This window comes from Pristis pectinata, chromosome 35, assembly GCF_009764475.1.
Source record: "Pristis pectinata isolate sPriPec2 chromosome 35, sPriPec2.1.pri, whole genome shotgun sequence".
NCBI lineage: Eukaryota > Metazoa > Chordata > Chondrichthyes > Rhinopristiformes > Pristidae > Pristis > Pristis pectinata.
Window position 1 is genome coordinate 3,289,759 of NC_067439.1, and position 26,654 is coordinate 3,316,412.

Genomic DNA, 26,654 nt, shown 5'->3' on the forward strand with positions numbered 1-26,654 from the left:
CTACAGCACCTTTACAAGTAACTTATGATTATGCTACCCATACGCTGCCTTTCACTATTACAGCAAATCTGGGTTTTAATTTGGCTGGAAGGGACTTGCTCAAGGGACTTGGAGTGGAAATATTGTGCACCGATGGGAGGCTCTATGTGAGTTCACCCTGTGTACAGCCACGAGTCCTCATGGCAGTCAGCCCTCCCCAATGGTGGTCAGTAGACCTTCCCCTGGAGCCACTCTTTTCTGGCCTGCCTAACTCTCATGTCACCCTGTGCTATGATCCCACTGGGCATGACTGGGAGAAAGAGCATCTCTACGAGGCGTATGAAGGACACACAGTAAATGTACGCTTGACAGGGAAAGTTGAGGGACGGCAGGGAACAGCCCTGACTGCAGAAGTGCCAGAGATGATGTGGAAGCAAACGGGATTGATCCATCCACAGGTTACACTCACTGTTAATAAGGGACATACGGCTAAGGGACTCAGTGTTTTAACACAATGCTTGGTGAATCTTGCTGATCCCAATTTGACTACTAAGCAGGAGTTCCCTCAAGGTGGATGACAGCTCAGGAAGTTTTTGGCATATTGAAACACCATCGGTCACAGGATAAGACAGAAATTCCTGAGGAGGTCTGGTCTGCGTTTCCATACAAGGTAGGAAAAACTACCTGTGCGCCAGTACGCATATTGGTAAAACCCGACACCCAGCTACCGTCAATACCACAGTACTCTTTAAAGCTGGAAGCATGTGAAGGCATAAGGGAGCTAGTGGATTCGTTGGTACGTCAAGGTATTCTCGTACCCTGTCACTCCCCCTGCAACACACCGATTTTCCCGGTTCCGAAGCCTGGATGCTCAGAGTGGTGCCTAGTGCAAGATTTACATGCTATCAATGACGTTGTGGTGCCAATGCATCCTGTTGTGCCGAATCCAGCCACTATACAGAGTCCCATTCCTGCAACATCTACGGTATTTACGGTAATCGATTTACAGCGTGCCTTCTTTGCAGTTCCTCTACACCCAGACAGCCAATATCTTCTTGCTTTCACTTATGAGGGACAACAGTGGGCACGGACGCGGCTGCCGCAAGGCTTTATTCATTCACCGACATTGTTCTCGCAGACCCTTCGGGAACAGCTGACATCATTAACTCTTCCTGGTGGTTCCACTGTCATTCGATATGTGGATGACCTGTTGCTGGGCAGCCCGGACAAAGAGATGAATGACAAGGATACTGAATCGCTTGTGAAGGCATTGCATGGATGGGGATATGTCATTCCCCGACGGAATCTTTGTCCCCCCCATGTTTCCCCAGCCCAGCCATTCTGCACCTCTCTCTCCCAGTCCCTCAGTCCCTGCTGGGACAACACTTCATAGAAACAGAGAGAGCAGGAAGCTTGCAGTTTCTCTTGTGGGTTCAGGGTGATGCAGAGGGAGACGAGACACGGAAAAATGAAAGAAAGGGAAGGAATAAAGAAAGAGTTCTAATGAAAGACCATCAACCTGAAATGTTCACTCTCTCTCCCTCCACAGATGCTGCCTGACCTGCTGAGTGTTTCCAGCATCTGGAAGTTTTTTTTTGATGATGTATCTATTGTTCTGCATCACTGCACCTGAGGTAATGATGGAAATTCTGAAAACTAATCTACATACAATGGCCACTAGATGGAACGTGTGTCCTGAGTTTTCAAAATGTTCTAAACCTAGAACCTTCTCTGACGATATAAACCAACTTTTAACAGTAACATTTCAAATAAAACCTTTTGAAATATAGCTAAAGCCAACAAATAAATAAAATGTGCCCCATCGTTCAAGCTTTTCAACATAACTTAGGGATAAAGCATCAACAAGATTACCACACTGCACACCCCCTGGCGTTGACCCTGCAGTCTGATTGTTTGGAACTGTGCAGACAAAGATTGATTCAGGCTCTGGATGAACAGGACAAGGGAGCACTTGTCACAGCGATCTCCAGCCTGAGGGAGTTGCGGGGAGAGATCATTCAGGGTTAACCTGATGACTTCAGTACAGGGAACATAAGGAGTGATAAACAAGCTGCTGGAGGAACTCAGCAGGTCAGGCAGCATCCCTAGAGGGAGGTGGACAGTCGACATTTTGGGTCGAGACTGTCTATCTCCCTCCACAGAAGCTGCCCGACCTGCTGACTTCCTCCAGCAGATTATTTTTCGCTCCAGATTCCAGCAGCTGCAGACTCTTGTGTCTCCAAGGAAACCTAAGACTGGAATTGATCAAGGCTCCCCCACTGACACAGAATGACACAAAGCTGTTGAGCCCAACACAGCTGAATGCACAGACTCACAACTTCCAGTCCCCCTTACTCCTCCATCTCAGTCCCAGGGGACATCCTACCCCACCCAGCATAAGACGTGTCCGTCAGCAGTGGCAATGATACACTGGGACTGAGAGGGGAGAGATTTAATAGGGACCTGAGGGGCAACTTCTTCACACATAGAGGGTGGTGGGTATGTGGAACGAGCTGCCAGAGGAAGTGGTCGAGGCAGGTACAATAACAACACTTAGAAGACACTTGGACAGGTACATGGGTAGGAAAGGTTTAGAGGGATATGGGTTAAACATGGGCAAAGGGGACTAGCTTGGATGGGCATCTTGTTCGGCATGGATGAGTTGGGCCGAAGGGCCTGTTTCCGTGTTGTATTGCTCTATGACTATGATCCTTAGCATTGACTTTGGATCACATGAAGTTTCAAGGTGAGACCTGAGCAAGGAAACCTCCCGTTAATTATCACAGACACATCAGTGCTCTTCCTTGTTGAAAACCACCTTGAGGATGCACTGAAGCCTTGCAAGGACAAAGAATGTACTCTGGGGGGAGTTGAGCAGCCCTCACCAAGAGTGGCTCAGCCGCACCACAGAGTGAGTTTACACAGAATGTAAGATGGCAGGCTGACTCCATGACAGGGGCATTAGGATAAACACTAGCTCCATGGTCAGCAATGGTAGGAGTGAACTCCACACAGTCCATGTGGAGACCAAGGTCTGTCTTCCCGATGAGGACCCTCTACACAAGAGACTGCAGATGCTGGAATCTGGAACAACAAAATGGTAAGTTGGTTTTTTATTGTCACATGTACTGAGGTGCCGTGAAAATCTTTGTTCTGCATGCCATCCATACAGATCACTTCATCACATCAGTGCATCGAGGTAGAACAAGGGAAAACAATAACAGAATGCAGAATAAAGTGTTACAGTTACAGAGAAAGTGCAGTGCAGGCAGACAATAAGGTGCAAGGGCCATGATGATGTAGATTGTGAGGTCAAGAATCCATCTTATCGTAGAACGGGACCATTCAGTAGTCATATAACAGCGGGATAGAAGCTGTCCTTGAGCCTAGTGGTACGTGCTTTCAGGCTTTTGTATCTTTTGGCCAATGGGAGGGGGGAGAAGAGAGAATGTCCGGGGAGGGAGGGGTCTTTGATTATGCTGGCTGCTTTACCGAGGCAGCGAGAAGTGTAGACAGAGTCCACGGAGGGGAGACTGGTTTCCGTTATGTGCTGAGGTGTGTCCACAACTCTCTGCAGTTTGTTGTGGTCACGGGCAGAGCAGTTGCTGTACCAAGCCGTGATGTGTCCAGATAGGATGCTTTCTATGGTGCCAGGATAAAAATTGGTGAGGGTCAAGGGGGACATGCAGAATTTCTTTAGCCGCCTGCTGCTGGAGGTACTCAGAGGGTCAGGCAGCATCTGTGGAGGCAGAGGGATGGTGGACATTTCAGATAGACACCTTGCATGAGGACTTGTGTCAGGTCCACCAGCTGTTTGGTTTTTGCTCCCTTCATCGTGTTGTTTGGCCCAACAACTGCGCTAAATATATTGTATTCATTGAGTATGTTAGATTGGAACAGACCTTGAAGTACAATGGCCACAGGCTGATGGTTCAGACCTTTAGGGCTGGGATGAGAAGTGGGTGGTGATTCTTTGGGAATTCTCTACTTGTGGGAGCTCAGTCACTGACGGGTGATCAGTAGGTTTCTGGGCATGAAAGGATTCAAGGGATATGGGGACAGTGCAGGAACCCGGCACTGAGGTGGAAGATGACCCTTGATCTCAGTGAATGGTGGAGCAGGCTTGAAGAGATGGATCACCAGCCTCTACTCCTGGTTCCTAGTCACAAAGTAATATAGCAGGAAAACAGGTCCTTCAGCCCAACTCATCCATGCCGACCAAAGTGCCCACATAATGGAGTCCCATTTTGTCCAGATCCCTCTAAACTTTTTCTATCCATGTGCTGTCCAAATGTCTATTAAATATTAGTATTCCTGCCTCAACCACTTCGTCTGGCAGCTCGTTCCACACACCCACCACCCTCTGCGTGATAAAGTTGCCCCTCGGGTCCCTTTTAAATCTTTCCCCTCTCATCTTAAACCTGTGACCTCTGATTTTTGATTCTTTTTCCCTGGAAAAAAAGTGTGCATTTGCCCTATCTGTGCCCCTCATGATTTATACACCTCTATAAGGTCACCCCTCAGCCTCTGCCGCTCCAGGGAAAACAGTCCCAGCCTCTCTCCATCTGTGGAGGGGAATGGACAGTTGACATTGGGGGTCAAGAGGAGGAGGAGGAGGAGGAGGAGAGGGGGGGAGGGGGGAGGAAGGGCAAGGAGGGGGAGGGGGTGTGGGAGGAGGGGGAGGAGGGAGAGGAGGGGAGGGCGTAGGGGGAGGGTGGGGGAGGGAGAGGGGGAGCGGGAAAGGGTGAGGAGGAGGGAGGGGGAGGAGGAGGAGGGGAAGGAGGGAAGGGGAAGGGGAGAGCGAGAAGGGGAGGGGAAGAGGAGGGGGAGGGGGAGGTGGAAGGGAAGGGAAGGGAGGGGGGAGGGGCAGGGGGGAGAGGGAGGGGGAGGGGGAGGATAGGGAGAGGGAGAGGGGGAGGAGGAGAGAGGAGGGGAGGCTGACGGTGCTAGCCTAATGCCCGGTGTGTGGACTGTTCCCCGGTCGGCCAGGCGGGGTCAGTGTCCCGGGACGGCGGAGCGGAAGCCGACAGACTGGCTCCACCTCCCCCCAAACTTTCACTTTCTGCTTCACTTGGTGCCCGTGGCCGCCGCGGCCTCCGATCGGCGGGCAACGTTAACCCCTCCGGGATCGCAGCCGGGGCTTCGCATTAACGCAATGCTTTAAGTTTTACATTTTCTTTCGTTAGTTTGGAGCGGGACAGACGAATCGGAATTCCTGAAATAGAATTGCACGTCAATAATTCCAACCGGTTGTGTACAAAGCGCGCTCCGCGTTATTTGAATTAAATCCTTTTTGCAAAACGAGTCGCTCAGTAATCTCTGCCCCCCCCCCCCCCCCCATCGCCCGTCCTTGCTCGGGAGTAGGGTCGCCACATCATGTCCAACAGCCCCAAGCCCCGCCTGGTCTCCCTTTCCCATCGCAAAGTGCCTCTCACCCCGTTCGGATGCCTCTGGATTCCGTGTAGCAACCGGTTCGTCTGCTTGGGGACAGCCTCCGGCTCCGGGATACCGGGCACCGGGATAATCGGAGTGTACGGGACAGCGAGCGGGGAGATCAGAGACGTGCTCACGGTAACTCCATTGTTTCATTTGTGTTCTCTTCAGTGCACGTTGCAGTTGTGGGGACCGGGGGTGACGGCGGGGCTGCAGGACCGAGGAGGGGGTCCCACATGTAACAACTGGAAGGATTCATTGTTGCAGTGTCGGGGGAAGTAATGGTTACAATGTAGCCGGGTTTTCTTGAACAATGGTCCCATTCTGTTGGTACCATGTGTTGGGCTCAGGCGAGAGATTTAGACTAACGCTGTACTTGAACACTAAAACGAAAGGAAAAGACCCAGTAGGTCGGGCAGCGTCTGTGGAGAGGGGACTGATCGCTCAGGGCCTGGTGTCTGCCGTCAAGTGAAATTGTCACCATTCCTGCAACTCGTCGGTTTGCGCTCACATAGCAGATTCCCGGGGGTGGGGGGTGGGGGGTGGGGGTGGGGAGATTCAGTTCAGTAAACTGATGTGATGTGGGGAGGGCAGTAATGTCAACTCGCCAGGTAAAGTGGAGACACAGGTGCTGAGATCTGGAGCAACGAACAATCTGCGGGAGGGACTCAGCGGGTCGGGCAGCATCTGTGGAGGCAGAGGGATGGTCCAGGTTCTGGTCCAAACCCTCCGTGAGTCCTGATGCAGTGCCTCGACTGTCCATTCCCCCCCCCCCCCCCACAGATGCTGCCTGACCCACTGAGGTCCTCCCGCAGATTATTTTCAAATCCATTGATAGTAACGTGATCACGCTGGGTGTTGCCCTCAACCCTTGGGCATGTTTGGCACCAAGGATTGGGAAAATCCTATCCGGTGACTGGACTTGTACCTACCATAAATTGTTGTTACTTGAATCCAGGTATCTCATCTCAGCTCCAGGATATTATGGCAAGATTTTCGGAGGGATTATGGCAGGAATATGTCTAGACTGTGTATGCAGGAGCTTCCTCAGTGACCTTCATCTCAGTCAGAAAAGGGGCTGTTCACCAAAAATTGTTTGGGTTTCTATTTAATTTCATAGTGAGATACAGATCATGCCACATGTAAGTACATTGAGGTAGTAAAAAGTAAACAGAATTGAGAAAATAGTGTTGTAGTTACAGAGGAAGTGCAGTGCAGGCAGACAATATGGTGCAAGGGCCACGACGAGATAGATTGAGAGATCAAGAGTTCATCTTGAGTGTGTGAGAGGTCCATTCAAGAGTCTGATAACAGCGGGATAGAATCTGTCCTTGAGGTTGGTGGTACGTGTTCTCAAGCTTTTGTATCTTCTGCCTGATGGGAGGGGGGAGAAGAGAGAATGTCCGGGGTGCAAGGGGTCCTTGATTATGTCGGCTGCTTTCCCGAGGCAGCGGGAAATGTAGACAGAGTCCAGGGAGGGGAGGCTGGTTTGCGCGACGGACTGGGCTGCGTTCACTTGCGGTTTCTTGCGGTCTTGGGCAGGGCGGTTGCCGTACCAAGCCATGATGCATCCAGACAGGATGCTTTCTATGGTGCATCTGTAAAAACTGGTAGGTGTTGGGGGGGGGGGGGAGAAGGGTGCCCCTTGACCAGTCACACATGACTGCCAAGGTAACTAACACAAGTTGTCTTGATATTCTGCAGCAAGTGATGCTTTCCCTGTTTCCCCAATGTCTCTGCACCAACACCAGGAGTGTGGCAGAGTACTCTTCCTCTGAGAGGTTGCGAGCAACCCCAACAACATTCGAGGAGCTCAACACCATCTGGACCTTGGTGGTCCATTGGTTCAGCACCCACTTTGCAGTTGTTTGAGATGTTAATGAACTTGAAGCTCATTGACTGAAAACATCCCCTGAATGAGAGCAGGGACCTTCCTGACCAGTTCTGGGCATCACTGATCACCAGCCAGACCAACAGTGATTAACCTTGCAGTGGAATAGTTACCACGGCAACTGCATCAGGTTGATTCTGTTACAGCGTCAGAGAAACAGAGGTTTGGGGGAGTGCTGGCCCCTACAGTGGGCACACTCACCGTCAGCTGTGCTGAGAGTGCTGTCATGCACCTTTCTTGCTATTTCTAGATTTTGCAATTTTTCATTTATATATCCACAATCTGACTTTGTTTTTTTGAAATATTCCAGGAGACAATAATGTGACTACAGGAAAGGCAAAGATAACATGGAATAAAGTAACATGAAATGTATCAGTCAGTTCTCCCTTCCATTCGTTGGCAGTTTTGTGTTTGTCTTCTGTGTAACCGCAGAGAGATTCAGCACGGAAACAGGCCCTTCAGCCCACCGAGTCCATGCCAACCATCACCTACCCGTTTACACCAATCTTACATTTTTTACTCTCCCCACATTCCCAAAAACTCCTGCTACCCCTCATACTTGGGGCAATTTACAGCGGCTAATTAACCCTCCAACTCACATGCCGTTGGGATGTGGGAGGAAACCGGAGCACCCGGGGAAAACCCACGGGGTCACATGGAGAACGTGCAAACTCCACGCAGACAGCACTGGAGGTCAGGATCGAAGCTGGGTCTCTGGAGCTGTGAGGCAGTGGCCCTACCTGCTGCGCCACTCTGTTACACACAACTCTCAGCTGTTTATGGGGAAACAAATTTTGGTTGTCCAAAACACCTTCCCTCTCCTCGTCAATAGATAAGGATCGTGTTTGTCATTGACATTGATGATTCTGTGCAGGACTTTCAACCTTTAGCATTAACATCACTGAATCTGTAGTTTACTCTAATCACAGAACACTACAACACAGTACAGGCCCTTCGGTCCACGATGTTGTGCCAACCTTTTAGCCTACTCTATCTAACCCTTCCCTCCCACATACCCCTCCGTTTTTCTATCATCCATGTGCCTATCTAAGAGTCTCTTAAATGTCCCAAATGTATCTGCCTCTACCAGCATCCCCAGCAGCGCGTTCCACGCACCCACTACTCTTTTTTTTAAAAATCTTACCTCTGACCTCCCCCTTTACTTTCGTCCAATCACCTTAAAATTATGTCCCCTCATGTTAGCCATTTCAACCCTGGGAAAAAGTCTCTGACTGTCCACTCGATCTATGCCTCTTATCATCTTGTACACCTCTATCAAGTCACCTCTCATCCTCCTTTCCTCCAAAGAGAAAGGCCCGAGCTCACTCAACCTGTCCTCATAAGACAGGATAGGTTGAGTGAGTTAGGGCTTTTTTACCAGGCAGCATCCTGGTAAATCTCCTCTGCACCCTCTCTAAAGCTTCCACATCTTTTCTATAGTGAAGCAACCAGAACTGAACACAATATTCTAAGTGTGATCTTAACCAGGGTTTTATAGAGCTGCAACATTACCTCGTGGCTCTTGAACTCAATCCCCCGACTAATGAAGGCCAACACACCACACGCCTTCTTAACAACCCTATCGACCTGCGCGGCAACCTTGAGGGATCTATGGACCTGGACCCCAAGATCCCTCTGTTACTCCACATTGCTAAGAGTCCTGCCATTAACCCTGTATTCTGCCTTCAAATTCAACCTTCCAAAGTGTATCACTTCATATTTTTCCAGGTTGAAATCTATCTGCCACTTCTCAGCCCAGCTTTGCATCCTATCAATGTCCTGTTGTAACCCTCAACAACCTTCTACACTATCCACAACACCACCAACCTTTGTGTCACCTGCAACTTACTAACCCACCCTTCCACTTCCTCATCCAAGTTATTTATAAAAATCACAAAGAGCAGGGGATCCCAGAACAGATCCCTGGGGAACACCACTGGTCACCGACCTCCAGGCAGAATACGCTCCATCTACAACCACCCTCTGTCTTCTATGGGCAAGCCAATTCCAAATCCACACAGCCAAGTTTCCCTGGATCCCATGCCTCCCGACCTTCTGAATGAGCTTATCATGGGGAACCTTATCAAACACCTTACTAAAATCCATGTACACCACATCCTCTGCTCTACCCTCATCAATGTGTTTTGTCACATCCTCAAAGAATTCAATCAGGCTCGTGAGGCACGACCTGCCCCTCACAAAGCCATGCTGACTGTCCCTAACCAGATTATGCTTCTCCAAATGCTCATAAATCCTGTCCATAAGAATCTTTTCCAATACTTTGCCCACCACTGAAGTAAGATTCATTTAGTTCTCCATATTCACTTTCCAGTACCTTATCCTTTTTTCTGCCTACATCGTCGGTACCAGTGTGTACCACGACTTCTGGCTGCTCACCCTCCCCCTTTCGAATGCTGTGGACCCAACCTGAGATGTCCCTGACCCTGGGACCTGGGAGGCAACATACTATCTGGGAGTCTCACGTCTCCTGTCTGCTCCCCTAATTATAGAGTCCCCAATACTATTGCTTTCCTCTTCTCCCCCCTTCCCTTCTGAGCCACAGAGCCAGACTCAGTGCCAGCGACCTGACTGCTGTGGCTTTCCCGTGGTAGATCCCCCCCAACGCCCCCCCCCCCAACAGTATCCAAAGCGGTATACCTGTTATTGAGGGGAATGGCCACAGGCTACGTTATCTGCCTATTCCCTTCCCCTCTCCTGACAGTCACCCAGCTACCTAAGTCGTAAGTGTGGCTGCCTCCCTGTAACTTTTATCTATCACCTCCTCATTCTCCCGTAGGAGCCGAAGGTCATCCAGCTGCAGCTCCAGTTCCCTAACACGGTCTGTAAGCAGCTGCAGCTGGATGCACCTCCTGCAGATGTAGCTACCAGGGAGACTTTAGATCTCCCACATCTGGCAGGAAGAACACACCACACTGACCCTGGATCCATTGTCACTACTTTAGCTGGGCACTAATGGACAAAGAAAGAAAGATCTAAAGAAAGCAAAAATCTAAGTGTATATTTAAATATACACTTAAATATTTAAATTAGTTTCACCTTTGTCTCCTTAAACCTCTTTGAAATGTTTGCTAACAGAAGAAATTATTCTAAAATAATAATTTTACTTACAAAATGCTAGCAGTTATATATCAAATCACAACTAGTAGCAATATCTTATGATAAAAACAATATATTTCTAACATCAATACAGATGACTGTGTTAATAAACCTATGCAAGAACTTTGGCTCCGATGTCTGTGAAGTTGACAACATTCTGGATGCTGCTTTGCAAACTCTACCTCCCTTCACCCCTGCTGGGAGTTGAAGCTCCTTTAAGAATCCTGGCCAGCAGCTTCAAAACGTCTGGTCTCTTCCCCCATCAAAATTAAAGACATTTGCAAAACAAGTTTTATCGATGGCCGTATATCTTTGGGGAATGAAGTATATGCAGGCGTGAACAAAATGCTGTTGTATTCTGTGTCCATAGAATCTTAGAAAGTTTACAACTGTGTGTGGTTCATCGTCTGCACCGGTTGGGGTGAGCACCCAGTGCCCAGCACTGGGTCTGTGTACCCCTACACACCCAGGGGTAAACAGACCCAGTGAAGATCCCACAAGCACACATTAATGCCCTGATAGATCACCTTTCAAAGCAGGGCTCAGTGGGAAGCTGTAGGGTGGCTGAGCCCTCAAGTTCGATGTTAAATCCACACCCGATGTTTAAGTGTGGGAAGGGCTCCCGCCTCTCCCACCCCGTCAGGCAGTGAGTTCCAGACCCTCACCACCTTGTTATGAAAAAAATTCTCAATCCCTCTCTAATCCTTCAACCAATTGAATTAAACCTCTGTCCTCTGGTTTTTGACCCCTCTGGTATGGGAAGCACGTCCTTCCTATCTACCCTATCCCGCCTCTCCTAATCCCAAACACTCTGACCGTCCTGGGCCTCCCCTGTTCCAGGGAGAATGACGACGGCTTGCCTGGACTTCCCTCAGAGCTATGAGTTTCCACATTGTGGGAAATCTCCTCAGCACCCCATCCAGTGCAACCACACATTTCCTTCGTCAGCCCCTGCTCTGTATATAATTAGAAAGCATCATTGAATCTATTTTACTGGCCTATATACTTCCCTGCCCTCTCTTTGCTTTTCTAATTTTCCTTTTAATTTCTCTCGGGAACCTTCTACACCTCTCCAGACTTTCCTCAGCATTACACCCTCTGTGTCTGTCATAAACTTCCCCTTTGTCCCTTTATTACCCTCCATGGGACATGAGCAGAGTGTGGGACTCGGCAGTCTCACCCTGCTTCTCTGGGAGGCTCTGATTAAGCAATGGCACAGTGGAAAAAACAGTTCTTCAAATATTTGTGATCTGGTAGGCTGGTTATACCTCCTGGTACTGTTGACATGATGCGGTTTTGGCTTCACTCTGAGATAAATAGTGTTCTATGATTGGGAAACCAATTCAAAAGGCTAATACTTTTGCTTCACATTTATGGAAGCCAATTATAGAAACCATAAGTGTATGCAAACCAGTAAAGACCTACATAAACCATAAAACTTATGGAAACCAATTCAAGCTTACGAACTGCAACATAACTACAGCCCAGTGATTGAGGTTTAAGAGTCCTTTTGAGCCTTATAAATGCATATTTTTAATTTTGATGAAGTTTAGCCAAACATTCTTCCAGTGTTGTTAACACTTAACCGGAATGTATGCACCTTTCACTCTCCCTGTTCTGGGCGTGCATTGGACTGGCTCCTGAATTAACCCCTCAGCAACGTTCCCAGGACTAGTGACAGAGTTGTGCCAGAAACACAACATCAGGACATCTCAAAGCCGTCTGCATCCAATGAAGGAATGTAGGAAACTTGGCAGGCAACTTTTGCAGAGCCACGTCCCACAAATAATGAACAGATGAACATGTTGGTTGAGAGATAAAACATGGGGGGGAGACCTCCCCTGCCTTTCTTCCAAACAGTGGCTCTGAGATTTTTTACATCCACCTGGTAAGAAGGTGGAGGTTCACTTTAACACCTTTTCCAATAAACTGCATCTCCAACGGTGCAGCATTCCCTTGGCACTGCCCTGGAGTGTCGCTCTGCGTTGGCACTCCCGCAGGTTGAACCTCTGTGTGGTTTTGCTTGCTGGAGATAATTGGGCCACAGCACAATAGGGCAGCACTGTGGTACAACAGTCAGAGTTGCCTCCTCCCAGCTCCAGAGACCCTGGTTCGATCCCCATCTCCAGTGCTGTCTGTGTGGAGTTTGCACGTTCTCCCTGTGACCTCCCAAATCTCAAAGATGTGCAGGTCGGTGGGTTAATTGGCTGCTGTAAATTTCCCCCAGTGTGTGGGTGAGGGGTAGAATCTGGGGGGAGTTGATGGGAGCGTGGGGAGAATAAAATGGGATTGGTGTAAACGGGTAGTTGGTGGTTAGTACAGACTTGGAGGGCCGAAGGGCCTGTTTGTGCACTCCATCACTCTCTGCAAGCTCAGGAAGTTTTCTTTATCGCACAGATTGAAAAGCCTCGAGCCTTCCGATGTGGCACATTCGGAGCTACCAGTCTGCAGCACAGACACCTGGCAACGGGCGACTTTGATGGCAATCTCCACATCTGGTAACTTGCATCGGCAGAGCATAAAACCCCAAACCTGAACATACTTCCCGTTAGTTATAGAATCCGGCAACAAATTAACAGCTCCTCAAAGATTTTGGTCCTCCAGGAAGTTCTGGAAATGCTCAGCAGGTTGGGCAGCGTCTGAGGAGAAAGGAGCAGAGTTGATGTTTAACCGAAAAGTCCAATGGGGACTTCAGAGGAAATCTCTTTGCCCAAAGTGTGGGGCTCGCTCCCGTAGGGAGTGGTGGACATACAGAGTATGGATGTGTTTAAGGGGAGACTGGACAAGGGTGTGAGCGACAGGGGAACAGAGGGTCACACTGATGGATTTAGGTGTGGAAAGAGGCTAAATGCCCAATGGACTGGTCAGGGGAAAGGGCAGGAGAGAATTGTGCATGGATTAACATGTTGACCAACCACTGAGGGGTAATTGCAGATGGCAGGTCAGACGACTTACACAAAATGTGCTGCAGGAACTCAGCGGGATGGAGGGAAATAAGCAGTCGACGTTTCGGGCCGAGACCCTTCATCAAGACTGGAAAGGAAGAGGGCAGAAGCTAGAATAAGGAGGTGGAGCGAGGGGAGGGGGACACGCAGGCAGGGGAAAGGTGAGTCCAGGTGAGGGGGGAAGGTAGGTGGGTGGGGGAGAAGATGTAATAAGCTGAGGGGTGATAGGTAGAATAGGCAAAAGGCTGAAGAAGAAGGAATCCGGTAGGAGAGGGCAGTGGACCATGGAATGAAGGATGGGGGAGGGGGGGAGAGGAGATGGGCAGGTCAGCAAGGTGGGGGAAGGGAGCCTCAGGAATAAGGGAAGACAAAGGAGTGGGGGTGGTGGGGTGGGGGCAGAGAAAAGGGGTGGGGTTACCAGAAGTTAGAGAAATCAGTGTTGAGGCAATCAGGTTGGAGACTCCCAGCAGAATATGAGGTGTTGTTCCTCCAACCTGAGTCTGGCCTCAACGTGGCAGTAGAGTAGGCAATGGATAGACATGTCAGTATGGGAGTGGGATGTGCAATTGAAGTGGGTGGCCCCCGGGAAGTCCTGGCTGTTGTAGTGGCCGGAGCGAAGGTGCTTGGCAAAGCGGTCACCCAATCTGCGTCGGGTCTCACCAATTGTCCTCCTCAGTATTGTCCAGCATCTGTGGAGTTTTATCGAAAAGCAAAATATTGCAAATGGCAAAAATCTGAACTGAGCCTGTAAATACTGGAGATGTGCAGCAGGTCTGTCTGTATCTGCGGAGAGCAGAACAGGAACCGTCTCAGGCCGAGGACTGTTCCTCTCCTCCGTTGTATCAGTTCTGTTGGTGGGTGTTTTTATTCACCGCCCATCTTTCACTCAAAGAGTCTACAACACCCTCTCTCCCCCGAAGAATCCCTTGAAGCTGGTGGCTCGATGCAAAATGGCAAGAAAACAGAAGTGCTGGAGGTACTTCATGGGGCAGCTGTGGGGGGGGGGGGGGGCAACAGAGCCCATGTTTCAGGTTACTGATCTGTCATCAAATGCTTCTCACCAGCTCTGATGAGAAATCATGTACCTGAAACGTTAACACTGGTTCTCTCTCCACAGATGCTGCCTGGCCTACTGAGTATCTGCAGCATTTATTTGGATTGACATAGCACCTTTAACATAGTAAAACGTCTCAAAGCTCTCCACGTTAGCTGTCAATCTCAAAAGACAGTGGGTTCACTCTCCCAGTACTGTTACAGCTGTAATGGAAGAGTAGACACTCCCAAAATGGCCACATTGTCATAGAGTCATACAGCAAAGAAACAGGCCTTTCAGCCCAACTCATCCATGCCGACCCAGGTGATTATCTAAGCCAGTTCCATTTGCCTGTTTGGCCCATATCCCTCAAACCTTTCCTACCCATGTACCTGTTCAAATGTCTTTTAAACGTTCTAATGGTACCACTTCTACAGCTTGTTCTGCAGCCCCACCACCCTCTGTGTGAAAAACCTGCCCCTTAGATCCTTTGTAAATCATTCCCCTTTCACCTTAAGGCTATCTCCTCTGGTTTTAGACTCCCTACCCTGGGAAAAAGTCTGTGACCATTCACCTTATCAATGTCCGTCATGATTTTATAAACCTCGATAAGGTCAACCCTCAGCCTCCTTCGCTCCAGGGAAACAGTCCCAGCCTGTCCAGCCTCTGCTTATAACTCAAGCCCTCCAGTCCCGGTAACATCTTCATGAATCGTTTCTACACCCTACAGGAACCTGGAAACACCTGAGGCTCCCCTCTACTCAGCGAAAGCACATCAAGAAATCATTAACTGCATTGATGGTGTGGGCGGACTGGGAATTGGTCAGGGAGCCCCGGAAATTGTCACCGGAAGCAGGGACGGTGAGTATTTAAATTGGAATTGGTTTATTATTGTCACATGTACCGAGATACAGTGAAGAACTTTTGTTTGCGTGTGATTCCAGACAGATCGTTCTGTATGTAATTACATTGAGGTAGTAAAAAGAAAACAGAATGCAGAATAAAGTGTTACAGTTACAGAGAAAGTGCAGTGCAGGCAGACAATAAGGTGCAAGGCCATAACGAGGTAGATTGTGGGGTCAAGAGACCATCTTATTGTACCAGGGGACCATTCAATAGTCTTATAACAGTAGGATAGATACTTGAAAAGAATAAAGTTTGCACGACCATGGGACATGTGCAGGGTGGCTCAATGACTCTAAGACACAACCCCTTCAGTGGGAATGGACGAGTTTTGTGGGAAGAGGTTAAATGAGGGATTCCCAATCAGCTGGAGCCGCTCTTCTGTACCTCACCTTGCAGGGACGGTCAAGGTCTGGGACTCCCGGCAGAAGGACCTTCCTGTCGCCAACATGGAGCCTGCGGGGGGATTCAACAGGAGAGACTGCTGGACGGTTGCTTTCGGTGAGATGGTCCACGTCAAATGTCACACACACACACACACACACACACACACACACACACACACACACACACACACACACACACACACACACACACACACACACACACACACACACACACGTTAAAGGTGTACATTTGGTCTGGTTCTCAGGTTACGCGTGCACTCAGTGGGACCGCTGTGTTTGTGCTGGATACGACAACGGGGACATAAAACTGTTTGACTTGCGGAACATGGAGGTTCGCTGGGAGAGAAATGTCAAGAGTGGGGTGAGTTTGAGTTGGTCCCATGGAGACAGGAAATACACCCAAAGCTGTTGTTATCCGACAGCAAGCTGGGACCTCAGGCCCTGCTGTGGGCTCAGGAGGTGGGTCCCACGGATGCTGATAGACACGGCTGAAGGCAGTTTTGGTATCTATAGTAGCTGGTGAGATCAACTAACTACCTGTGAATACAGAACCGTAACTGGACTCTGTTCCCCAATGCACAAGTTAGCTGCTGCATTCCCAACATATTAACAGTAACCACACTTGCATAAGTATTTTAATGGCTTCACAGTGGTCAGGGCATCCTAAATGCACGTTGCTTCTTGACTCCTGGACAGTCAAAGTTAGGTTTGGTGATTGATAATTGGTTCATTATTGGTATTGGTTTATTATTGTCACTTGTACGAGGTACAGTGAAAAACTTGTCTTGCATACTGTTCGTACAGATCAATTCATTACACAGTGCAGTTATATTGAGTAAGTACAGAGTGCATTGAGATAGTACAGGTAAAAACAATAACAGTGCAGAGTAAAATGTCACGGCTACAGAGGAAGTGCATTGCAGGTAGACAATAAGGTGCAAGGTCACAACAAGGTAGATTGTGAGATCATCGTATAAGCGAACCGTTCAATGGGGTAGAAGTTGTCCTTGAGCCTGGTGGTACATGCCCTCAGGCTCCTGTATCTTCTGCCTGATGGGAGAGGAGAGAAGAGAGAATGGCCCAGGTGGGTGGTGTCTTTGATTATGCTGGCTGCTTCACCAAGGCAGCGAGAGGTGCAGAGTCCATGGAGGGGAGGCTGGTGTCCGTGACGCGTTGGGCTGTGTTCACAACTCTGCAGTTTCTTGCGGTGCTGGGCAGAGCAGTTGCGTACCAAGCTGTGATGTATCCAGATAGGATGCTTTCTATGGTCACGTGTACCAAGATACAGTGAAAAGCTTTTCTTTTGTGTGTCATCCAGACAGGTTATTTTGTACATAGGTACATCAGGGTAGTACAAAAGGAAAAAAAACAGAATGCAGAATGTAGTGTTACAGTTACAGAGAAAGTGCAATGAGGGAGACAAATAAAGTGCAAGGGTCACATCGAGGTGGACTGAGAGATTAAGAGTTCATTTTTTAGTGTGTAAGAGGTCCATTCCTGAGTTTTGTAACAGTGGGACAGAAGCTGGCCTTGAGCCTGGTGGAACACACAAAGTGCTGGAGGAACTCAGTGGGTCAGGCAGCATCTATGAAGGGAAATGGACAGTTGACATTTCGGGTCGAGGTCCTTCATCTGAACCAGGTGATTCATCCGTCCAGATGAAGGGTCTTGACCCAAAACATTCCTTGTCCATTTCCCTCCATAGATGCTACCTGACCCGCTGAGATCCTCCAGCACCTTTGTGTGTTGCTCCAGATTTCCAGCATCTGCAGTCTCTTCTGTCTCCCTTGAGCCTGGTGGTACGTGCTCTCAAACTTTTGTATCTTCTGCCCAACAGGAGAGGGGAGAAGAGAGAATGTCCGGGGTGGGAGGGGTCCTTGATTATGTTGGCTGCTTTCCCGAGGCAGCGGGAAGTGTAGACGGAGTCGATGGAGGCTGTTTTGCATGATGAAGTCAACAATCTGATGCTTCCTGAAGCTGAATAATTCTTGACACCTATTCCCAGTGGCTACATCTGATCATTGTAGTGAGAGTTGTTGTATCCTGTGGAATTTTGTCATTAGGGAGGAATAATGTCTTTGGAGAAGGGGGAATGTGTATACAATATAATTGAAACGTCGCCTTGATGTTTAAGGGCGTCTCTGGGTTTTTTCCCCAAACAGGTGTGCTGCGTGGAGTTTGATGGGAAGGACACGAGTTTGAATAAACTGGTGGTGACCACGCTGGAGGGAAGGGTTCACGTCTTCGACATGCAGAAGTTCAACACTAACAAGGGCCTTTCATGTCGGAGTGAGAAGGTGAGACTTCAGCTGACGTGGACACCACACGGGAGGGAAGGGGTACTGCCCCTGAGGAGGTACATCACTGAGGTGGCGCTGCCCCTGAAGAGGTACATTACTGAGGTGGCACTGCCCCTGAGGAGGTACAACACTGGTTCACCAGAGAAACCCAGAGCTGAAAGAGTTAAATTATGAGGATGGGGTGCACACACTAATGTTTTACTTCCTCCACTGTCATTCAGCCCATGTTGCCAAGTTAAACTAATCCCTTCTGCCTAAATGCGATCTATATCCCCACAATCGCTGCCATGTGCCTAAATCCTCTTAAACACCACTATCATGTTTGCGTTCATCACCTCACCGACAGCCCATTCCTCTCTGTGTTTAAAAAAACCTGCCCCACATTCTCCTTTAAACTTTGCCCCTCCCACCTTAAAGCTATGGTATCTTGTATTTGACATTTCTACCCTGGGAAAAAGACTCTATCTACCCTGTCTCTTGTAAACCTCTATCAGTTCTCCCCTCAGCCTCCAACGCTCCAGAGAAAACAACCCTAGTTTGTCCAACCTCTCCTTATAGCTCATGCCCTGTAATCCAGGCAGCATCCTGGTGAACCTCTTCTGCACCCTCTCCAAAGCCTCCACATCCTTCCTGTAATGTCTTTTTTTTTTCTTCTTTCTCCTCTCTCCTCTATTCCCCATCAATTTACGTCTCCTACAGAATCTGTGTTGACAAACCTTCATCTCCCTCTCTCAACCAGCATCACCTCTTTGTGCCATTCAGTGTCCCTTGGTCTGCACCCTATCACAGACACCCCCTTTGTTTCTCTGCTTGTGGGGAGCTGAGCAAAGGAGGGCAGACCTAAAAGTGGGACCAGGCTGCACAGGGGATCATATAGATTCAAGGAGTTGTAGAAAGGCAGCATCAGTGGAGAGAGAAAACCTGTGTGGATGTTACGGATGGAGAACTGAGAAAGCGAGTAACCTGAAATTGTCGAATTCGAGATTGAGTCCCGAAGGCTGCAATGTGTCCAGGCAGAAGGTGAGGTGCTATTGAACAAACTTACGTTGAACCTCATTGGAACAGTTCAGGAGGCCACAGACACATAGTTCGGAGTAGAAGTGGGTAATTAGAAGCTTAGGTCGCCTGATTTGTGTTTGTTTTTTCCAGTATAAAGGAGACCATATTATGAGCACTGAATGCAGTGCACTAGATAGGAACATCAAACATTCTGCTGGAGGAACTCAGCAGGTTGAGCAACATCTGGTGGGGGGGGGGGGGGGGGGGGGGCGGAGAGGAGTTGGTGGACATTCATTTTGGGTTGAGCCTGCATCAGGGACTGGGAATGGAGAGGGGAGATAGCCAGTATAAGAAGAGACGGAGATGGGGTGAGACGGGGGCCAGTAGGTGATTGGTGGACCAAGGCTGATGGGCAGATGGATCCAGGCGGGGGAGGGTGGAGTTGGGAGAGAGGCAGGAGGGTGATAAGATCTCTTTATTAGTCACATGTACATCAAAACACACAGAGAAAGCATCTTTTGTGTGGAGTGTTCTGGGGCAGCCCGCAAGTGTCGCCATGCTTCTGGCGCCAACATAGCACGCCCACAGCTTCCTAACCCGCACGCCTTTGGAATGTGGGAGGAAACCGGAGCACCCGGAGGAAACCCACACAGGCATGGGGAGAACGTACAAACTCCTTACAGACAGCGGCGGGAATTGAACCTGGGTCGCTGGCGCTGTAATAGCGTTACGCTAACCGCTACACTAGACAAGGTGCAGATAGAGGCAGCTGGGGGGAGGGGAGGGTGACGGTGGAGACAGCTGCCAGTTCTGATGAAAGGAGATGTCAGTCTTTCTCTCTCCACAGATGCTGCCTGACCCACTGAGTGTTTCCAGCATTTTTGTTTAGATTTCAGATTTCCAGCATCTGCAGTATTTTGATTTGCAACCTCTGTTTCAAAAGTTTTTCTGCAGATTTTCCCATTTTGTGTGCATTCGGCATAAGAGCATCTGATCACACAGGTTCAGTGAACTTTCTGTCTGCCCCTGGACTGTTAAAAGCAAGAACGAGCAACTGCAACAGATTGAGTTCAGCTCCATCCTTGGCTTTCTAAACAGAGATGCATCCAATAATATCCTTCTCTGTTTACCCTTGGGTTAGTTAAGTGACCTTACAGAGGTGTATAAAATTATGAGGGGCATACACAGGGTGACTGGACACTGCCTTCTTCCCAGGGAAGGGGAATCAAAAACTAGAGGGCACAGGTTTAAGATGAGAGGGGAAAGATTTAAGAGGGACCCGAGGGGCAACTTCTTCACACAGAGGGTGGTGGGTGTGTGGAACGAGCTGCCAGAGGAAGTGGTCGAGGCAGGTACAATAACAACATTTAAAAGACATTTGGACAGGTACATGGATAGGAAAGGTTTAGAGGGATATGGGCCAAATGCAGGCAAATGGGAGTTAGATGGAAATCTTGGTCAGCATGCAGCAGTTGGGCTGAAGGGCCTGCTTTCCTCTATGACTCCAAGTCTCACCTAAGAACCAGAAGCTCTTGTTTACTTGTATTTATTTTCAGATCAGGGTGTCGCTGGCAAAGCCTTCACATTGCTCATCCCCAGTTGCCCCGAAGGAGGTGGGGCATCATTTTCTTGAACCCCTTGAATCCATGTGGTGAAGGTGCTGCCACAGTGCTGCTCAGGAGGAAGCTCTGGGGTTTCAAGCCAGCGATGATGTGGGAAGGGAGATGTATTTCCAAGTCATGATTTCCAAGTCCTGCAGGTGGTGGTGCTCCCCTGTGTCTGCTGCCCTTGCCTTTTTTGGTGGTAAAGGTGATGGGTTTGGGAGGTGCTGTCAGAGTAGCCTGGGAGGACCTTGGGAGTCCTAGTTCAGGACTCCCTCAAGGGTTAACTTGCAGGTTGAGTCCGTAGTAAAGAAGGCAAATGCAATGTCAGCATTCATCTTGAGAGGACTAGAATATAAAAGCAAGGATATACTGCTGAGGCTTTATAAGGTGTTGGTCAGACCGCATTTGGAGTATTGTGAGCAATTTGGGCCCCGTATCTCAGGAAGGACGTGCTGGCCCTGGAGAGAGTCCAGAGGAGGTTCACAAGAATGATCCCAGGCTCAACATATGAGAAGCATTTGATGGCTCTGGGCCTGTACTCGATGGAGTTCAGAAGGATGAGGGGGGATCTCATTGAAACCTACCGGATACCGAAAGACCGTACAGAGTGGATGTGGACAGGATGTTTCCATCAGTAGGAGAGTCTAGGATGCAAGGACACAGCCTCAGAATAGAGAAACATCCCTTTAACACTGAGATGAGGAGGAATTTCTTCAGCCAGAGGGCTGTGAATCTGTGGAATTCTTTGCCACAGAGGGCTGTGGAGGCCAAGTCATTGGGTGTATTTAAGGCAGTGATTGAAAGGTTCTTGATTGTTAAAGGTTATGTGGAAAAGGTGAGAGAATGGAGTTGAAAAAAAATCAGCCATGATTGAATGGCAGAGCAGACTTGATGGGCTGAATGGCCTAATTCTGCTCCTATACCTGATGGTCTTGTATGGTCTTAATGGATTAAGTGTGTCTCCCATTAGAGAGGTTGCACACACTATCACAATCTCATCAAAGGGGAATAACCTGTGCGTTTTCATTGTTTTGTGAAGCCATACAAATTCACAGCTTGGACGGTGAGGCACCTGCCTCAGAATCGATCCATCTTTGTAACAAGCGGAGGAGCTGGCAGTCTGCACCTGTGGAAACAGTAAGTGGCTGTGTTTTGTATCGGCCGAGGGGCCGGGGTATTGTGGGGTGGTGAGAACTGTGGGGAGGGTCTACCTTACTTGCATTCTGGCCACAATTGCTTGAGCAGGACTGCTGAGCCTGGGAGGGAGCAAAAGAGAAAGTTAATCCCATCCCAGTCCCAGAAAGTCTCCCAGACACAGAAGGCTGCTTGGAGGACTCAGCCAAGAGCCAAGAAGGTTGACGTTCAAAAGAAAACAAATGGTCCAGGGGTCTGGTATGAAAATGAGAAATGATTTCTTTAGTTGACTCCCATGGTCAGTCTCTGCTGTATTGTGGCTCTGTGGACATCATTACACGATAAGGTTATCAGTCTATTTAGCATCGTAGGGTATCTCTGTCAAAACTAGTCCTGGTCACATCCTAGTGCATGCAGCCTTCTATTCCCAGGAGCCTTAGAACATAGAACAGTACAGCACAGCTTCCAAGCTGAGGGGGGATTTGGCCAATTCTACTGCCCCCAACCACACCACAATTCACAGCAGAACCTCTTTGATGTGGTGGACTCACTGAGCTGACCAGAAGAGATGGACCTTCTGTGCATCTTTTTCTTTCTCTCCAGCGGTGACTCTTCAACACTGTTTGAAAGGACTGACCATGAACGAGAGGACAAAGATTCAACAAGTCCCACCCTCTTGAACAGCATCTCCCTCTCCTCACAACCCATTGGGAGCCTGGATTGGAATACTGACAAGCAAGGCCTCTGTATCTCTGCATCCTTTGACCATAAAGTCCACATCGTCATCGTTGCAGACCAGCAGGGCTTCTAGATAGAACAATAGGCAGCTTAGGAGTTGGTGGCAGTTGGAACAATCTTTATTACTTGAAGCTTCTTTGCTAAGTTGACAATGTTTTTTTTGTGAGTGAAAGGCCCTCAGGTGTGAGGTGTCAGAAGTGACAATACTGTATTTTGTTAGCAGGAATTTACACTGTAAAAGAGTTGAGATGAACTGTATTTTTCAATGCAATGGCTTCTCATCTCATGTCACGCTGGTTCCTTGGTTAAATAAACAAACTGTGAACGCTGAACAGTGGTGTGTTTAGTATAGATGCAAAGTTGCACTCAGTACAGAATCAAACACGGCATGGTAATGAAAGAATACACTGCACTAATTGCACAAAATAATTAAATGGAGCAATGTGATGTGAAAGAACAAAAGCTAAAATAATTTATAATTATCACAATCTCGCATCCCTGTAATTGTAGCAACACAGAAGCTCTCTAGTCCTGCAGGTGGTGAATTCTAAAATTCTGTCTTGAAACTTCATGGGTCCTAACCCAATGTATGGGTTAGAAAATAAATTTTTTGGGATGTTAAGTGGTCTACCATGCCAGTGTTGGCTGTGGGAGCTAGACAAATAGACCACTGCTCTTTTTGTTTCAAACTTAGTTACCAAATTGTGTCTTGAGAGTTACTATTTAATCTGATCATAACTCTCTGCATGCAAAAACACTGTGGGTTACTGTGACAATTGTCTCCTACCAGCAAAAAATGTTTCTAATTTACTCAGGACTCACATATCATCTGTTAAACCTCTCATTTTAATATTTCCATCAACATAGAAAGAAGCCATTCATGGAGAGCAGGGGTTATGATTGAACCCAGGTCGCTGGAGCTGTGAGGTAGCAGTTCCTTCAGCTCCACCACCCCTCAGCATATTCTCTACTTGCCAGAGTGGATACTGAATCAGTGCTCTGTAGGCCACTTGAAACCTTACCCCCATCACATGATGTTTGTGTGATAAAAGTATTTTAAGAAACACTTCCTGTCCCCACTCTGACAGCACTAACTGGGAGACCATAGCACGACCATCAACCATCCTCTGTAGCCAAGGATCCTCAGTGTTAGACAAGGTTTGCAACTGAACTGATTGCAAACTTCTGTCAGCCAGTCCTGTTCTGAAAGATCAAAACTGAGTAATTATAATTGGCCCACACTTACATTCCTCTAATTGCAGTAGTACAAAAACTCTCCAGTCCCACAGGAGGTTCATTCTAGTCTTGAATGTGTTCCAATAATTGCTCAATATACACTGGGGAGTGAATCTATACAAGTTCACTGTTGTGCTACCAGGGGGAGGAGTATGGGCTGGTCACCAGGAGATTGTAATCAGCAGATTATCGTAAGGTGCAAGTCATGGGGAAGGTTAGAATTGTCAATACGTGTTCTGCATTTACAAAAGGCCTTCTATTCAAACATGTACAAGTTGTACTAATTATTACATAACAAAAATCTGCCCGAGTGATCTGTCATTGGAGTAGATTCCCAGATACAGCAACTTTAACACAGAAAGCCAGCTCACGGTGCTGCTTGTGAAAGACAAAGTATAACAGCATGCCAAAGGCAGCATTAGGACAGTTGATTGGTAACTTTATCAAAGCAGCAAGTTTTGAAACATTTATCAGATAAAGGAGGTAGAGTGGGTAAGATAGGAAGGGAATGTCAGAGCCCTGAGAGGTGAAGGGAGAGGAAATCATGAAAGGCCAAGAGGCTGCAGGATACAGAAATGGGGAGAACATTCAAAAGCTGGGACAAGAGCCAACTAAATAATAGAAAATGCTGGAGATACTCAGATCAGGTAGCGTCTGTGGAGTTACATAGTTTTACAGTCCAAATGTCCTTTCAAATGTAGCAGTAATGCATTTTTCTATTGTTTCCTAGGTTGCATATTCCACCTGATTCCAACCTAACCTCTAAATGTGTAAATTACTGCACAGGTAAAATAGATTCAGAACAAATCTCCTCCAAAATAGAAAGTGCTGGAAATACTCAGCAGGGTGAACAGCATCTGTGGAGAGAGAAAGAGTCAAGGGCTCAGAACTGGACCTTTCATCAGAACTGGTAAAATGAACAAGTAAATGTGTTTTAAATCACAGAGGTGGACAGGATAGGAAGAACAGGTCATTCCTGTGATAGGGTGGAGATCAAGGTTGTTCAGGTAATGACACTCCAGAGTTCTGACACAAACAGGAAAGGCTAGTTATCCAAAATTGTGGAATTCAATATTGAATCTACAAGGCTTCAACGTGCCTAAATGAAGAATGAGTTGTTCCTCAGGCAGCCATAGGGGAGTGTAGGAAGACAGATAGGCAGGTCAGTGGGAAGGAGATAGAGATTAAAGTGACAGGTCACTGGAAGTTTAGGATCACCCTCACAAACTGAATGGAGGCTTTCTGCAATGCAGCACAGGAACAGGCTTTTTAGCCCAATGGGAATACACTGACCATCAAAGACATATACCATTTTATTCTCATTTTCCCTTGAAGCCCTTGAGATTCTACACACTAGGGAGAATTTACAATGGCCAATTAATCTACCAACCTGCACATTTTTGGAATGTGGGAGAAACCCCATGCAGACACAGGGACAACATGCAAACTCCAGAGTACTGGAGGTCAGGATAAAATCTAGGTTTCTTAAACTGATAGGTAGCAGCTCCATTAACTGTGCCATTGTGCTGCCTACATTGTGAGCACAAAATAATTTGCATATTTAAAGGCCCAGGTTATGCAAAAGGTACAAATTGCACCAAAGTTTAATCTCACAATTACAGCTATCACAACCATGAGAATCACAAATTTACTCCAGGCATGGGGCCCCTCAACCTGTGATTTCCCCACAAGGATTCTGGTTTCAATTCCAGTACTAGAAACACTGCCAATGGACAGTTTGGGACTTCCCACAGGACAGCAAAACAGTTTCATTCACAAGCACATGCCCCTTTCTTGTTGCACTTCCATTAAGAGGGAGCAGGAACCAGCCCAACATCTAATCAACTCATTGTCAAATCAAGGGCTTCACTGACAATACTCAACTCCAGCTGTTATTGTGGTGGTAAATTCCCCTTTCAAACTGAAAGGATCTGGGTCAATACATTGTCATCTCCTTAATGCAGAAAGCTGTACAATTTGGATAGTTTTGTACCTGGATCCTTGCAGATGGAGGTCACTCATTGAGGTGGGGGGGGGGGGGGGGGGGGAAAAGAGGAATAAGGGGAGGAAAAAAAAATTGGGAAAAGCAAATGAATCAGGGTTTTCTTTTGCACTGCATGTGAATTCCCAGCTAAGCAGACTGATACTGATACCCAATTATGAGCATATGAATTAGGAGCAAGAGTAGGTCACTCAACCCCTCAAGCCTGCTCAGCCATTTAATAAGATCACAGCAGATCTTATTGTGACCTCAGTTTATGCATTACCATATACATAATCTCCCATCCACTTGCTTAAGAATCTATTTACTTCTGCCATAAATATGCAAAGGCTCTGCTTCCACTGCCTTTTGAGGAAAAGTTCTGAAGACTCAAACATCTGACAGAAAATATTTTGCCTCTGTCTTAAGTGGATTTAAACAGCAATTCCAAGTTCTAGATTCTCCTACAGGAAACACCCCCACTACCTCCACCCAGTGAAGACCAGAGCATCTTTTGTTTCGATCAAGTCCCCTCTCTAGTGGTTACAAGCCTAGCCTGTCCAACTTTTGCTCACCGCAGGTATTAATCTTGTAAACCTTCTCTGGACTGCTTCCTACATATTAACATCTTCCCAGTGGTCCTACCAATACCCTACATAACCCCCTACTTTAGTTTTCAGTTCCCAGGTGGTAAACAATAACATTGTCAGCTTTCCCAATTACTTGCTGTACCCATACTAACATGGGGACATACAGCTCCTTCTGCATTCTCATTTAGATGTGCTGGGAATATTTCCTCCTGTCAAGAGGTCATTTCATATTTTAAACAACATTTTACTCAGTTTGCCAGATCTTTGCCCACTTAACTTATACATATTCCTTTGTAGCCTCATGTCAGATGTACAATTTTTTTTAAAGCTATTTGTATCATTAGCAACCATACATTTGGTCCAC

General features: G+C 47.8%; 1 protein-coding gene across 2 annotated transcripts; it reads left to right on the forward strand.

Moving 5' to 3' along the window:
- The first annotated feature begins 5,050 nt into the window (after positions 1–5,050).
- On the forward strand, positions 5,051–22,800 carry LOC127586391 (dynein axonemal assembly factor 10-like). Of its 2 annotated transcripts, XM_052044316.1 has the most exons (8): positions 5,052–5,550; positions 12,818–12,918; positions 15,129–15,259; positions 15,701–15,802; positions 15,954–16,069; positions 17,871–18,005; positions 21,651–21,748; positions 22,349–22,800. In XM_052044316.1, exons 1-8 carry the CDS (start codon positions 5,356–5,358, stop codon positions 22,554–22,556), a joined length of 1,086 nt encoding a protein of 361 aa, XP_051900276.1. In that variant the 5' UTR covers positions 5,052–5,355; the 3' UTR covers positions 22,557–22,800. The 2 variants fall into 2 exon arrangements, with proteins under 2 accessions (XP_051900277.1, XP_051900276.1); XM_052044317.1 differs by lacking the exon at positions 15,701–15,802 and having other exon boundaries at positions 5,051–5,550.
- The last annotated feature ends 3,854 nt before the right edge of the window (positions 22,801–26,654 follow it).